At 60.8% G+C, this 11,911-nt stretch overlaps 1 protein-coding gene across 7 annotated transcripts; it reads left to right on the plus strand.

The window, feature by feature from the left end:
* SH2B1 (SH2B adaptor protein 1) lies at positions 1-8,606 on the plus strand. Of its 7 annotated transcripts, none has more exons than XM_045785893.2 (9): positions 1-431; positions 2,615-3,642; positions 3,947-4,048; positions 4,290-4,381; positions 4,481-4,656; positions 6,174-6,386; positions 6,572-6,783; positions 6,919-7,090; positions 7,819-8,606. In XM_045785893.2, exons 2-9 carry the CDS (start codon positions 2,704-2,706, stop codon positions 8,193-8,195), a joined length of 2,283 nt encoding a protein of 760 aa, XP_045641849.2. In that variant the 5' UTR covers positions 1-431; positions 2,615-2,703; the 3' UTR covers positions 8,196-8,606. The 7 variants fall into 7 exon arrangements, with proteins under 7 accessions (XP_045641849.2, XP_045641847.2, XP_045641848.2 ...); XM_045785891.2 differs by lacking the exon at positions 1-431 and adding an exon at positions 488-615; XM_045785892.2 differs by lacking the exon at positions 1-431 and adding an exon at positions 622-2,244.
* Positions 8,607-11,911: the final 3,305 nt, after the last annotated feature.

The raw sequence follows: 11,911 nt of genomic DNA on the forward strand, positions 1-11,911 counted from the left end.
GTCTCAGAGGGAACCTCCTAGACCTCCAGTCCCTTTGCTCAGAGAAGCCAAGGTCGTAAGTTCAGGCTCCGCCTCTTCGCGGGGCTTCAACCAAGGTCACCCGCGTCTTCCCTCGCCCGGCTCGTTGGGGGCGGTGTCCGCGAACCCCTCAGCCGCCCTGCAAAGAGCCTCCTCATCTCGCTGGTTTCCGGCACTCGGCGGCTACTCTAGCCTACAGCGGGGCCTCGGGACTCTATCCCCGAGCTGGCTTCTCTATGGTTGACACCTTTCCTTTGTGCCGAGTCTCCTCCGGGAGGGCACCTAGTGGGAACCCCTTCCCACGGTGGCTTTTGCGGCTCCTTCTAAGTGCAACCGGAGAAGCCCCTGAGCCCCCCAAGAGTCCCCACCTCAGAGCGGTCGAAGGGTTTGCGCAGAATTGGAGGATGGCGGAAGTGAGTGTGTAGGTGCCCTTCGATCTCGCCGCTCTTCTCTATGGTCGCTTCCTTCGGTGACGGGAAAAGGGGTCCCGGCGCCTGCGCAGAGGCGGCCTGGGAGCTAGTCGCGGAGTGCGGGGGGAGGGGCAGGGAGCGGGAGCTGCCGCCGCCGCCGGAGCAAACCGCGGGGACCGAGATGCAGGTGGGACCGGAACCGGAACCCCCCTCTTCAAGTACCTCTTCCCTGTCCGCGACCCGGCCCCGGCGCCTGAGAGGAGCCCTGGGTGGGGGCGGGCGTAGGGGGGCCAGAGGCAGGAGGGGTGCTCGGTCCCGCAGAGTGCAGCAGACGGGGCTCGTCCCGAGGCGGCTGCGGCCCCGAGGAATGGGCGGGTCGAGGGTGTCCAGGGAGTAGGGTCGGGTCGGAATGCATTGACCACCGGGCCCAGAGGGTCCGAGCCGGGAGCGGAGCCTGCACCCTCCACCACCCGCCCTTCGGGAAATTTCAGAACTAAGCCAAGAGGCAGGTGCACCGGGAAAATGTGTCTGAGTCCTGCTTGGCAGAAGAGAAACTGAGTCACCAGCTCAGGAGTCGCAGGGTCAGCGGGCCTGAAGGGGGCTGGGTCGGCCTGTGGTGCAGAGGGTTGGGTGGGCCTGTGTGAGCTGAGGTGGCCTCTGCCTGGAGATTGGTCTCTCTGCTGTGTCTGCACCTCTTGGCTCGGTTCCCCTGTGCTCCATGACTCTCGCATCTCTTGGCTTCTTCTCGTTGGTTTGGAATTGTCCCTGCGGTTGGAGCCATCTGAATGTGTAGGGTCTAGGCCAAGGAGGAAGGGGAGGGGTCGTTGATTGTCGGTCTGAGCAGGAGTCAGGTTTGGGGAGACTTTCCTGAGCTGCCCCCCCCCAGTCCTGGTGCCAGTCATCTTCCAGTATAATATGGGGGAGGAACACTTAACAAAAGAGCCATGGGTTATAAACGCCATGCCCAGCTCCTCCACTTGCTAGTTGTAAGATCTTGGGAAGCCTCTTCTTTTTTCATTTCTCGTTTAGAGGAATTGGAACCCATAAAGATAGTAATAATGGCAGCAGTTTATCGTGCGCTTACTTTGTGTCGAGCCCTGACATGTTCCATTTAATTTTCCCAACGATTCTATGGGTTAGGGATCATTAGCTCTGTTTTATAGTTACAGATCCGCACTTCAGAGAGGACACAGAACCTGTTCCAGATCACCCAGCTAATAGGTGGCAGAGCTGGGATTTCGTCCCAAGTCCGACTCCAGAGCCCATAGCCTTAACCACCAGGCTAACCAGCCTTTAGGGCACACTCCCCAGTGCAAGAAGAGGAAGTGAAAAAGCCTAGGGCCCCAGCTCCCTGTTATGTTTTATTTACTTTGTGGCCAACAGAGACTTGCTCTGACCCAACCCACAGTCTTTCCCTGCCTGGTGCTGCTGCCTCCGGGCCCCAGGCTAAAGGGGCATCAAAGAAGCGGGCTGTGGCCATTCCGAGCCTCCGTCACACCGTGCCGGGGTGCTGGGCCCCAGGGTCCGCCTTGGGGAGAAGTGCGGTTTCAATCCGTCATCCGTCCATCCTCCTTCCTGAGCAGCCTCCCTCCTCAGAGCTGGACCTCAGGACCCATGAGGCAGGGTCTGTAAGCGCTACAGACCTAGCTCCCCTGAGAGCTGGGGCAGTGAGGGGCTGTGCCTGAGGCCGGGGCAGCCAGTCCCTGGACACAGCACTATGCAGTGGGCAAAACCGTAGGCTTGGAGTTCGGAAACTTTTCTGAGCTTCGGTTTCCTCATCTATTGTCAAGGTTATTAAAGCCTGTTGCAGGGAAAGGTAAGAACAGCCTATGGGGAGCATGTGATAAATCTTGAAGGACCTGTTTTAGAGAAGGAGGTGGCGTGCGTGCTAAAGGCTCCGTTTTAGAGGAAGGTGCTCCACGGCTGTCTGTCACTCCTGGAACCAGAGCCAGGGGGAGTGGGGTTGGGAAGGCAGCAGGGTAGGTGCGGGGCGGGACCCCGGGGAGCCAGCTGACTGGGGCGCGTGGGGTGTGAGGCTCTGGGAAGGGGAAGGGGGGGCAGTGTGGTGCTCCCCATGGCTCTCCGAGGAGTCCTGACCAGAGTGGGGAGTCCGGCTGGGGGTGGGGCTCGGCCCCCAGTCCCACCTCAGCAGTGACTCGGTGTATGTGCCTCTCTTCCTTCTGCAGCTGCTGCCGCTCACCCCGTGTCTTCTGGCCGCTTCCCTCTTTGCTGCCCCTCCCCACAGGCTCCCCCTCTCCACCTCCTGGGGACCATCATGAATGGTGCCCCTTCCCCGGAGGATGGGGCCTCCCCCTCTCCTCCCCCTTTGCCACCACCCCCTCCTCCTAGTTGGCGGGAGTTCTGCGAGTCCCACGCCCGGGCTGCTGCCCTGGATTTTGCCCGCCGTTTTCGCCTCTACCTGGCCTCCCACCCCCAGTATGCAGGGCCGGGGGCCGAGGCTGCCTTCTCCCGCCGTTTTGCTGAGCTCTTCCTGCAGCACTTCGAAGCTGAGGTGGCCCGGGCCTCCGGCTCCCTCTCGCCACCCATCCCGGCTCCCCTGAGTCCTGGTGTGGAGATCCCGTCACATGACCTGTCCCTTGAGAGCTGCAGGGTGGGTGGGCCCCTGGCTGTGCTGGGCCCTTCTCGATCATCTGAGGACCTGGCCGGCCCCCTCCCTTCCTCAGTCTCTTCCTCTTCTACGACCTCCTCGAAGCCGAAGCTAAAGAAACGCTTCTCCCTCCGCTCAGTGGGTCGCTCCGTCCGCGGTTCAGTCCGTGGCATCCTGCAGTGGCGGGGGACCGTTGACCCTCCCTCCCCGGCTGGGCCCCTCGAGACCTCATCAGGCCCCCCAGTCCTGGGTGGAAACAGCAACTCCAACTCTTCTGGCGGGGCCGGGACCATTGGCAGGGGACTGGTTAGTGATGGAACATCCCCTGGGGACAGATGGACTCACCGATTTGAGAGGCTGAGACTCAGTCGGGGCGGGGGGGCCTTGAAGGGTGGAGCAGGGATGGTGCAGAGGGAAGAGCTGCTGAGTTTCATGGGGGCTGAAGAGGCAGCCCCTGACCCGGCTGGAGTGGGCCGGGGAGGAGGGGCAGCTGGGCCTACTTCAGGGGGCGGAGGGCAGCCTCAGTGGCAGAAGTGTCGCTTGCTGCTCCGAAGTGAAGGAGAAGGAGGAGGAGGAAGTCGTCTGGAGTTCTTTGTACCGCCCAAGGTGAGGCCCCGGGGAGGGTGGGTGACTGGGCGCAGGCGATTGAGCCCCCAGAGTGGAGCAGCCCACATGCATAGCTTTGCTCGCTTGGGTTTGATTTGGTTTGGTTTTATTGCTCACTTGGGTTTTTAAAGCTAGCTCCTCACTCTGGGGGAGGAGCTGTGGGCAGGACTGGAAAAGTAGTGTTATGACCCTTTGTCTAACTCCTTTAGAGGGCATAGAAGGAAAGATGGTGGCTCTCTGGAGGGAAGTGAGAGGTGGTCCCTGCACACCAACAGTTTGGCTCTTGGTCTCTTTCCCCACCCAGGCATCTCGGCCTCGACTCAGCATTCCCTGCTCTACCATCACGGACGTGCGGACAACCACGGCCCTGGAGATGCCTGACCGGGAGAACACGTTTGTGGTTAAGGTAGGAGCTCTGGGCTCCTGCCCCCTTGGAGTGCTCGTGTTGGGGCGAAAGCTTGCGTAGCACATTGCAGCCAGGGACTGCGTGGAAGGAGGTGCCTGTGCGTCCAGTGCCTTGAGGGTGTCCCTGGAGCTGCAGCTTCCCTGGGAGGAGGGGAGAGGGGGAGGGTATTCTTGTTCTCATTACGGTGGCTTCCAGCCTCTGGACCTGGAAGTGGCCTGTGGGCCTCCTCTTGTCCTCGTAGGTGGAAGGCCCCTCGGAGTACATCCTGGAGACAGCCGATGCTCTCCATGTGAAGGCCTGGGTGTCTGACATCCAAGAATGCCTGAGCCCGGGGTGAGGAGCCTGCCTGCTGTCACCGAGGGGGCCAGTGGGGCTGGGGAGCAGCCTTGGGCCTCTCACCTGCTCACAGCACCATTTTCCCCGTCTCCGCAGACCCTGCCCTGCCACCAGTCCCCGCCCCATGACCCTCCCTCTGGCCCCCGGGACCTCCTTCCTTACCAGGGAGAACACAGACAGCCTGGAGCTGCCCTGCCTCAGTCACTCAGAGAGTCTGCCCAGCCAGGATCTGCTGCTGGGAGCCAGCGAGAGCAATGACCGCTTGTCGCAAGGTAAGGGTGGAACTTCAGAGGGCTGGGGACCTCAGAGCCCCCCGAACCAGGCTGAGGCCCTCTCTCCCGACTTGATCGTGCACCCCATTCCTGCCCCTTGGCTGCTGACCCCTACCACCGAATGTCTCACTTTGGCCCAGAACGTGCCTCTCAGAACCATCCCTATCCCCACCTTGCACGAGCCCCACACCAACTCCCTTCCAGCCTTCTGTGCCCAGCCTTTCCTCCTTTTCCATAAGCCTTATGCAGACCTCCACTCTGGCTGGAGATAACGGCTCTCTTCCCCAAGCTTCTGGAACACTTGGTTCACGTCTTTGTTTTGCTTTTACTCCCCATCTCTGTACGTACGTTGATGCTACCAGGTGTTTTTGACTCTTTACTTCTTGGCCTGACTGAACATACACAGGCGCGGTCACACACAGCACGCCCAGAGACATGTGTCCACCTGGCCCAGCTCACCTCTCCAGATGCCCGTATTCCCCTTTGTCCTGCTCCTCTGTTCCAGCTTACGTTTCACGGTGCCTGGCACCCTGGCTGTGCTCACTGAGTAAACAGGTTGAAGAGTCTTGGAGCTAGGGTGGACCTCATAAGTCGTCGGTTCCAGTCCCCTCGTTTCCATTCCCCTCAGGCAGCTAAGACCAGGGAGGGGAAGTGGCTATTCAGAGGTCACCTGAGAGTCCCTGACAAAAAGCAGGGCTGTGCCAGTCTGCTCCCTGCCCCCCTGCTCTCCGTACCCCACACACAGATATGACGTTCCCGTCGGCTCAGGCCTGCCACTCAGCAGACATTCGGGGATGCCCGAGTACGTACCTGACCCTGTGCTAGGCTCCGAGCACCCGAGACGTGCTTCCTGTTCTCTCTGTGGCTCCCAGTGTAGCTTTGACGAGCTGTCACTCCCTCTGAAAAGCCTGGAGAGCCTGTGCCTAGTGTCCTCCGAGCCGCACAAGCAGGAAGCGCCTGGGGAGCTCAGAGGAGGATGAGAATCGGGGAAGGTGGCATAGACAGGATAGCACCCAGGGGAGGTGAGAGAGAGGAACAGGGCTTGGCGGAAGTAAGTGGCCAGAGCCCAGCCCTGAGGCAGGGAGCGCTGGAGCTTTGGAAGATTCGGGCAGGATGAGCCAGCCAGCGCGGAGGCTCCGGGAAGGCAGACTGCCATGCAAGTCGGGGTGGTCGGGTGGTCAGGGTGGGCCGATGGACAGGGGGAGGATCTTTGACCCCTCTGAGAGTTGGGGACTTTGTTCTGTAGGCCAAAAAAGGATGCTTTTTAATGCGAGGATACTTGACAGTCACTGTCATTTCAGCTGTTGCTCCAGAAACAACAGGGGCACGTTTGGATTCCAGGACGTCCTTGCAGTAATTCCAGCCCCTCAGCAGTGCCCAGGGCCTCAGTCAGGAGTCGTGGGTCAGAAGCGACGGGCCCCTGGCTGAGGAAGGGCGGGCACCTCAGCCCGCTGACTGCCAGCGCACACAGAGTGGTTGCTCCAGTTCTCAACCTGCCCTCCTCCCTTTCTTTCCAGGGGCCTACGGGGGCCTTTCAGACCGCCCCTCAGCATCCATCTCCCCCAGTTCCGCCTCCATCGCTGCCTCCCATTTTGACTCAATGGAACTGCTGCCCCCAGAGTTGCCCCCCCGCATCCCCATCGAAGAGGGGCCCCCAGCGGGCACAGTTCATCCCCTCTCAGCCCCCTACCCACCCCTGGACACTCCGGAAACAGCCACAGGTACCAGAGGTGAGAGCATGTGTCTGCCTCCAGGCCCGGTTGCCCGCCCTCCCGAAACTCTTGTCTCGGGAACCTGAGGGATCGGACCTTGGGGGAGGGGAGTGACAGGTGGCGGGAAAGCAAGGCTTCTCTTCTCCCAGGATGGGGGAGGCTTCCCTGACACCCCGGTTTCCCTCCCTCTCTCCTTCCTGAAGGATCATTCCTGTTCCAGGGGGAGTCAGAGGGAGGTGAAGGGGACCAGCCCCTCTCAGGGTACCCTTGGTTCCACGGGATGCTCTCTCGACTCAAGGCTGCGCAGCTAGTGCTGGCTGGAGGCACTGGCTCCCACGGTGTTTTCCTGGTACGGCAGAGTGAGACGAGGCGGGGCGAGTACGTCCTCACTTTCAACTTCCAGGGCAAGGCCAAGGTGAGTGAGGCAAAGGCTGTGTTCCCCGCAGGGAACTTGCGGGTGGGGTGGGGGAACGGGGCCATCCAGGGGAGGAGGCTTCTGGAACGGGCAGGGGCGTGGGCTCCCGCTTCACCTTGCTCGCCCTGCCCTCAGCACCTGCGCCTGTCGCTGAACGAGGAGGGTCAGTGCCGGGTCCAGCACTTGTGGTTCCAGTCCATTTTCGATATGCTCGAGCATTTCCGGGTGCACCCCATCCCTCTGGAGTCTGGAGGCTCCAGTGACGTTGTTCTTGTCAGCTATGTCGTGTCCTCCCAGCGACAGCAGGGTGAGCAGAGCAGGTCTGCAGGGGAGGAGGTGCCCGTGCACCCAAGAAGTGAGGAGGTGTGTGTGCCAGAAAGACGGGGCGGGGGGGCTGTGAGGAGGAGAAGCTTCGTGAGCGAGAGTAGGGCAGCGGAGGTTCTTGGGTGTGGGGCTTTTGAAGGGGAAGCAGGACACTGAGGACGTAGGGAGGCAGAAGGCCCCGTGCTGGAGCCGGGAGGAAGTGGCAGTTGGGGCGGTGCATTACCATTCCATCAGACCCCCGTGTTCCATCACCTGTGTGTCTCCTGGATTCATCCTTCTTGGCCTTGTCTCTGCCCTTTGTCGCAGTCTTGCCTTGGGCCTGTCCTTCTTGGGGATGCTTGGTCTGATCCCCCCCCCATGTCTGATGTCCCTGTCTGATCTCTCCTTTTCCCCGCCCCAACGTCCCATCTGTCCCCACGCTGCCCCTCCCCCCCAGGCCGGGAGCAGGCCGGGAGCCATGCAGGGGTGTGCGAGGGAGATCGATGCTACCCCGATGCCTCCTCCGCCCTCATGCCCTTCGGAGCGAGTGACTGTGTGTAAGTGTGCTCCTCCTCTCACCGCCGCCCATGATCCATCTCCATGGCCCGGGGGGTTGCTCAGGAGACGGGTGTGGGGGAGATAGCGCATGGCTCCTGGGGGCACAAGTGCAGGGGAGGCCGCCGCCAGAGCTGGCCTCCCTCCACAGTCTGTCTTCTTACCATTCCTATCCAGAACCGAACACCTCCCATGACCCACCCCAGCCCCCTGAACCCCCTTCATGGACAGATCCCCCACATCCTGGGGCAGAAGAGGCGTCGGGGGCGCCAGAAGTGGCGGCAGCAGCAGCCGCAGCAGCCAAAGAGAGGCAAGAGAAAGAGAAAGCGGGCAGTGGAGGGGTCCAGGAAGAGCTGGTCCCCGTGGTTGAGCTGGTCCCCGTGGTTGAATTGGAAGAGGCCGTAGCACCAGGCACGGAGGCCCAGGGAGGCGCTGGATCTGGTGGGGACCCCGGGGCCACCCCGATGGTGCAGCTCCAGCAGTTACCACTAGGGGGCGATGGAGAAGAAGGGGGCCATCCCAGAGCCATTAATAACCAGTACTCCTTCGTGTGAGACACCCTACCCCGCTCTTTCTCCACTCTTCTTGCTCCCCAGCCCTTAGTTCGTGAGATTGGGGCTGGGCAGGGACATAGAGGAGCGGTAGGCATCCCCTCCCCATGTGCTTCCTGACCCTTGACGGCCAAGGGCACCTATGTTGGTACAAGAAGAGGTTCGAGAGCCCTGTTAACTCCCCAGTTCATACACTACAGGTGCCCCATCCCCTGGGCAGGGGATTTGGGCTCCATTACCTCCCTGAGGGGCTCTTATGGTCAGCCCCATCCCTGGGGGCCATTTCCCCATTAACCACCCCCCACCCCGAGGAAGGGTGAGGGGGAAGGGCTGTCAGTTATATTAAGGTGGTTGTTGTTGTTGTTTTAAACAAAATGGAGAAGCATAAATAAATAAAAGGGTTTATCTCAGTTCCATCGCGATGGCTGTGGCCAGTGTTTGCAGTGGGGGCTGGGACAGGCGGGTCAGGAAGGCAGCCCACTCAGTGTTGCCCACTCTGGAGCTGAGAGGCCAGAAGGCTGGGTCAGGGCAAGTCCCTGTTGGCCTCTAGCCCTGTGCTTTCGGCCCATTGCTCCCCTGTGGGCTGTGCTGTTGGTTGAGCGGTAAGTGCAGAGCCAAACAGTGCTTCCCAGGGTCTCCAGCCAAGTTCTCAATGGGACAGGACAGTGAGCAGCAGGATCGACAACCCCTAAGGACCCTTCCTGCTCTGAATTCTTCAGTGAAGGCTTCCCACCCTAGGGAGAAAGCAATCAGAGAGAGATCGTGGGGCTGGGGCTGGGGCACCGTGGCTGTGCTGGGAGAGATTTAATGTGGCAGCCACAGAGCCTGGCTGCAGAGGGGCCCGAGGACGGACTGGCTTTCACTCCTGGCTTTTCTTGTCCTTTGCTGTTTGGCCTCGGCAAGGTATTAGCCTCTCTAGGCCTCGCTGTCCTCATCTGTTTAGTGGGAAGTTTTATGTGGGTTGGCGCTGTGGACATGATTTGCTTGGATAGTGTTTCCATTGGGATTTCACATAGAAGTTCAGATTACTGGCTTCTCGTGAAAATCCCAAGATCCAGCCCCAGGTGCTCCACCTTCCACATTCCACATCTGCTCCAACCCCACTGGCCCACTGCACTCACGTGACCTCAGCCCCATGGGCATGAGTTTGCAACATCTCTCCCTCCTCACAGCACCCCGATTCAGCCCAGGCTCTGCTCTTTGAACTGAACTGCAGCCATGCCCTCTTCCGACGGAGGGCACCCTTGGGTTTCCCAGCTCTGCAGGTGGTGGGTGCCCACAGGGAGGGGCCAGGTTCTGAAGACTCCCACCTGTTTTGCTTGGCCCTCTCCCTTCCTCGCCTCCACCCAGTGCTGCCGGTCACCTTCCTTCCCAGGCAGCATGGGGCCTATATTCTCGCGCCCCTCAACCACTGTCCCCACCTCCAGGAGGCCCTAGCCATGCTTATGACCTTGCTATTCTGGGCCTTGCGTCCTGTTGGGAGATGGACAGGAGACAGCTGGGCTCACAGGCCACCCAGGCTGGGGTCTAGCGGGGGGAAGCCTGCTGGCTCTCCCAGTTTTGTCTAATTCCTGGGGCTCCCCCAAACCTTGACCTCAGGGGACTGAGGATAGACTTGGCCTTGCAAAGGAGGGGATGGTTTGGGGAGCTGGGTGCTGTGTTCTGGAAAAGGAGGTGGTGAGTGAAGGCCGTGGCGCCCCAGGGTAAGCAGGACCTGATCCCCTCCTAATCTAGCAGCAACTGGTGCTGCGAGGCTCCCCCTCCCCCTAAACCCTGCCGGCTTCAGGAACTTGCCTTCTGAAGATGGGTGGGGGAGGAGGCCAAGGAGCATTCCCCCCACCCCAAGATTTGCATGTTTTGGCTGGAGGAGCCTAAGAGACTGCTTCCCTCTAAGCCTCGCTTTAAGGATGGCTGCGCTGAAGTTTGGGACTGGCCAGGGACCGGCCAGGCTCTATGTCCCTGTCCTTCAGAAGCAGGCTTCTCCCATTCCCAGCTTCAGCCCTCCCAGGAGGGGAGGAACACCTTCCAGCTGTGGGCTTGGAGACCCCTGCGGGAGGGATCCCGGAGAACCAGTTCCTTCTTCCATCCCAGGCCACACCCCCAGCCTCCCCGGTGGCCAGCCTTCTGCAGCTCCTGTGGGGTAGCTGTCCATCTGGGAAGTTGGGGGAGGTGGGAGGGGCCACCTTAAAGGGCCGCGCTGGCAGCAGCGTCCTGTAAAGCCTGCCTCCTGTCTTCAGCCTCCTGCTCTCAGCTCCCCTGGAGCCTTGGTCCTTCAGTCTTCTCCCCCTTCTCCATGTTTGGGCATTCCTGCTCCTTTCAGACAGCGCCCGTCACTCCTCCAGGTGGTGGCAGGGAGAAGCCACAGAGCACCAAAAGGCTTGGCACAGGCTGAGCCTGACTCTGGCCTAAGAAGGTGGGTGCTGGGCCAGATGGAGGTGCCTGCAGATGTGACCCCATTGTCTCAGCCCCCCTCCTCAGGTCCCAGCTCAAGGGAGGGGTTTGTGGGAACCATGAAAAGGGGGAGGGAAGGAGCACCATGTCCTCAATTCACCCGGAAGGCTCCCCTCCCCCCCCAAGTCCAGACAGAGGAAGGGATAAATGGGGGGGGGGGCGGCTAAATCCTTAAGTGCCATCAACCCTGCTGGCCTGCCTGCTCTCCAAAAGTGAGGCCTCCCTTTCCTTCTCCCCCTGTCTGCTCTGCCGTCATCTGCTTAAGAACTTGAGCGCCAGTGGGGAAGCAGCCTGGAGAACCCTTTCAGTGGCCCATACTCCTCTGACTGTCCATCTCAGGAAGCTAGAGGCCTGGACGCAGGAAGGACTTGAGGCTCCTTCTTCCCCTCCCTGACCTTCTACTGTTACCTCTCATTGAACCTTTCTCCTCTCTCTGCCCTCCTTTCCTCCCCTGCCCACAGCCCAGGCTACCCTCTGTCCGCTCCTCCAGCAGCTGCCCTGGTAGTAACCAAAAGATGCCCCCCTCCAGGAGCAGGGGTGGGGGTGGGGGGCTCCAAGCAGCTGCTCCGACGAGGAAGCTGATACCAAGGCCAGCCGCTCAGCGACAACTTGTGGCTTTGCACCCGGCCCTGGGCCCCCACCCACCTGGCTGCTGCATGCCAGCTGCCTGCAGTCCCTTTTTCCCACTGCTCCTCAGACTTCCCTCTGGCCCCGGCAGCCCTGTCTCTGTTTCCCCAGCTCTGTTCTGTCCTTATTTCCCCCAGACCTGTCCCCATCAATCTGCCCCCTCCCCATTCCTTTGGTCTGGAGCCTCTGCTCCATCCAGCTTCCCAGCCCCCTTTCCTTGACACCCCTTCTTCCCTCACGCCTCTTCCTGCAGGGTATGCCCAGCACCTGAGCACGCAGCCTGTGATCCTCTCTCCCCTAGAGGAGATACTCCAGGGCTAGGGCAGAGTGTGGACTACCCGCCATCTGGGGTCTGCCATGTGAACCCCTTGAGTTAACACAGTGGGGGATGAGGGGACCCTCATTCCAGGACTTGGGGTGACTCCTGCTCCCATCCTGAAACATTGATCTCTCCCCCTCTGCCATCAGCACATTCTGTAGCCTCTTGGATTACCTGGCTGCCTGGGTATCCCATTTTCTTGGGGGGGGGGATTCCCTGCCAGGGATGGGGGGGCCCCCGAAGGCTACGTTTCCAGAGGCCGAGTTAGAGCGATGGGGAAGGGGGGCAGTTTGGGGGAGAGACAGGCAGTCCTGGCTTTGCT

The sequence above is a fragment of the Ursus americanus genome, chromosome 2, assembly GCF_024610735.1.
Source record: "Ursus americanus isolate L20-20 chromosome 2, mUrsAme1.1.p, whole genome shotgun sequence".
NCBI classification, from domain to species: Eukaryota; Metazoa; Chordata; class Mammalia; order Carnivora; family Ursidae; genus Ursus; species Ursus americanus.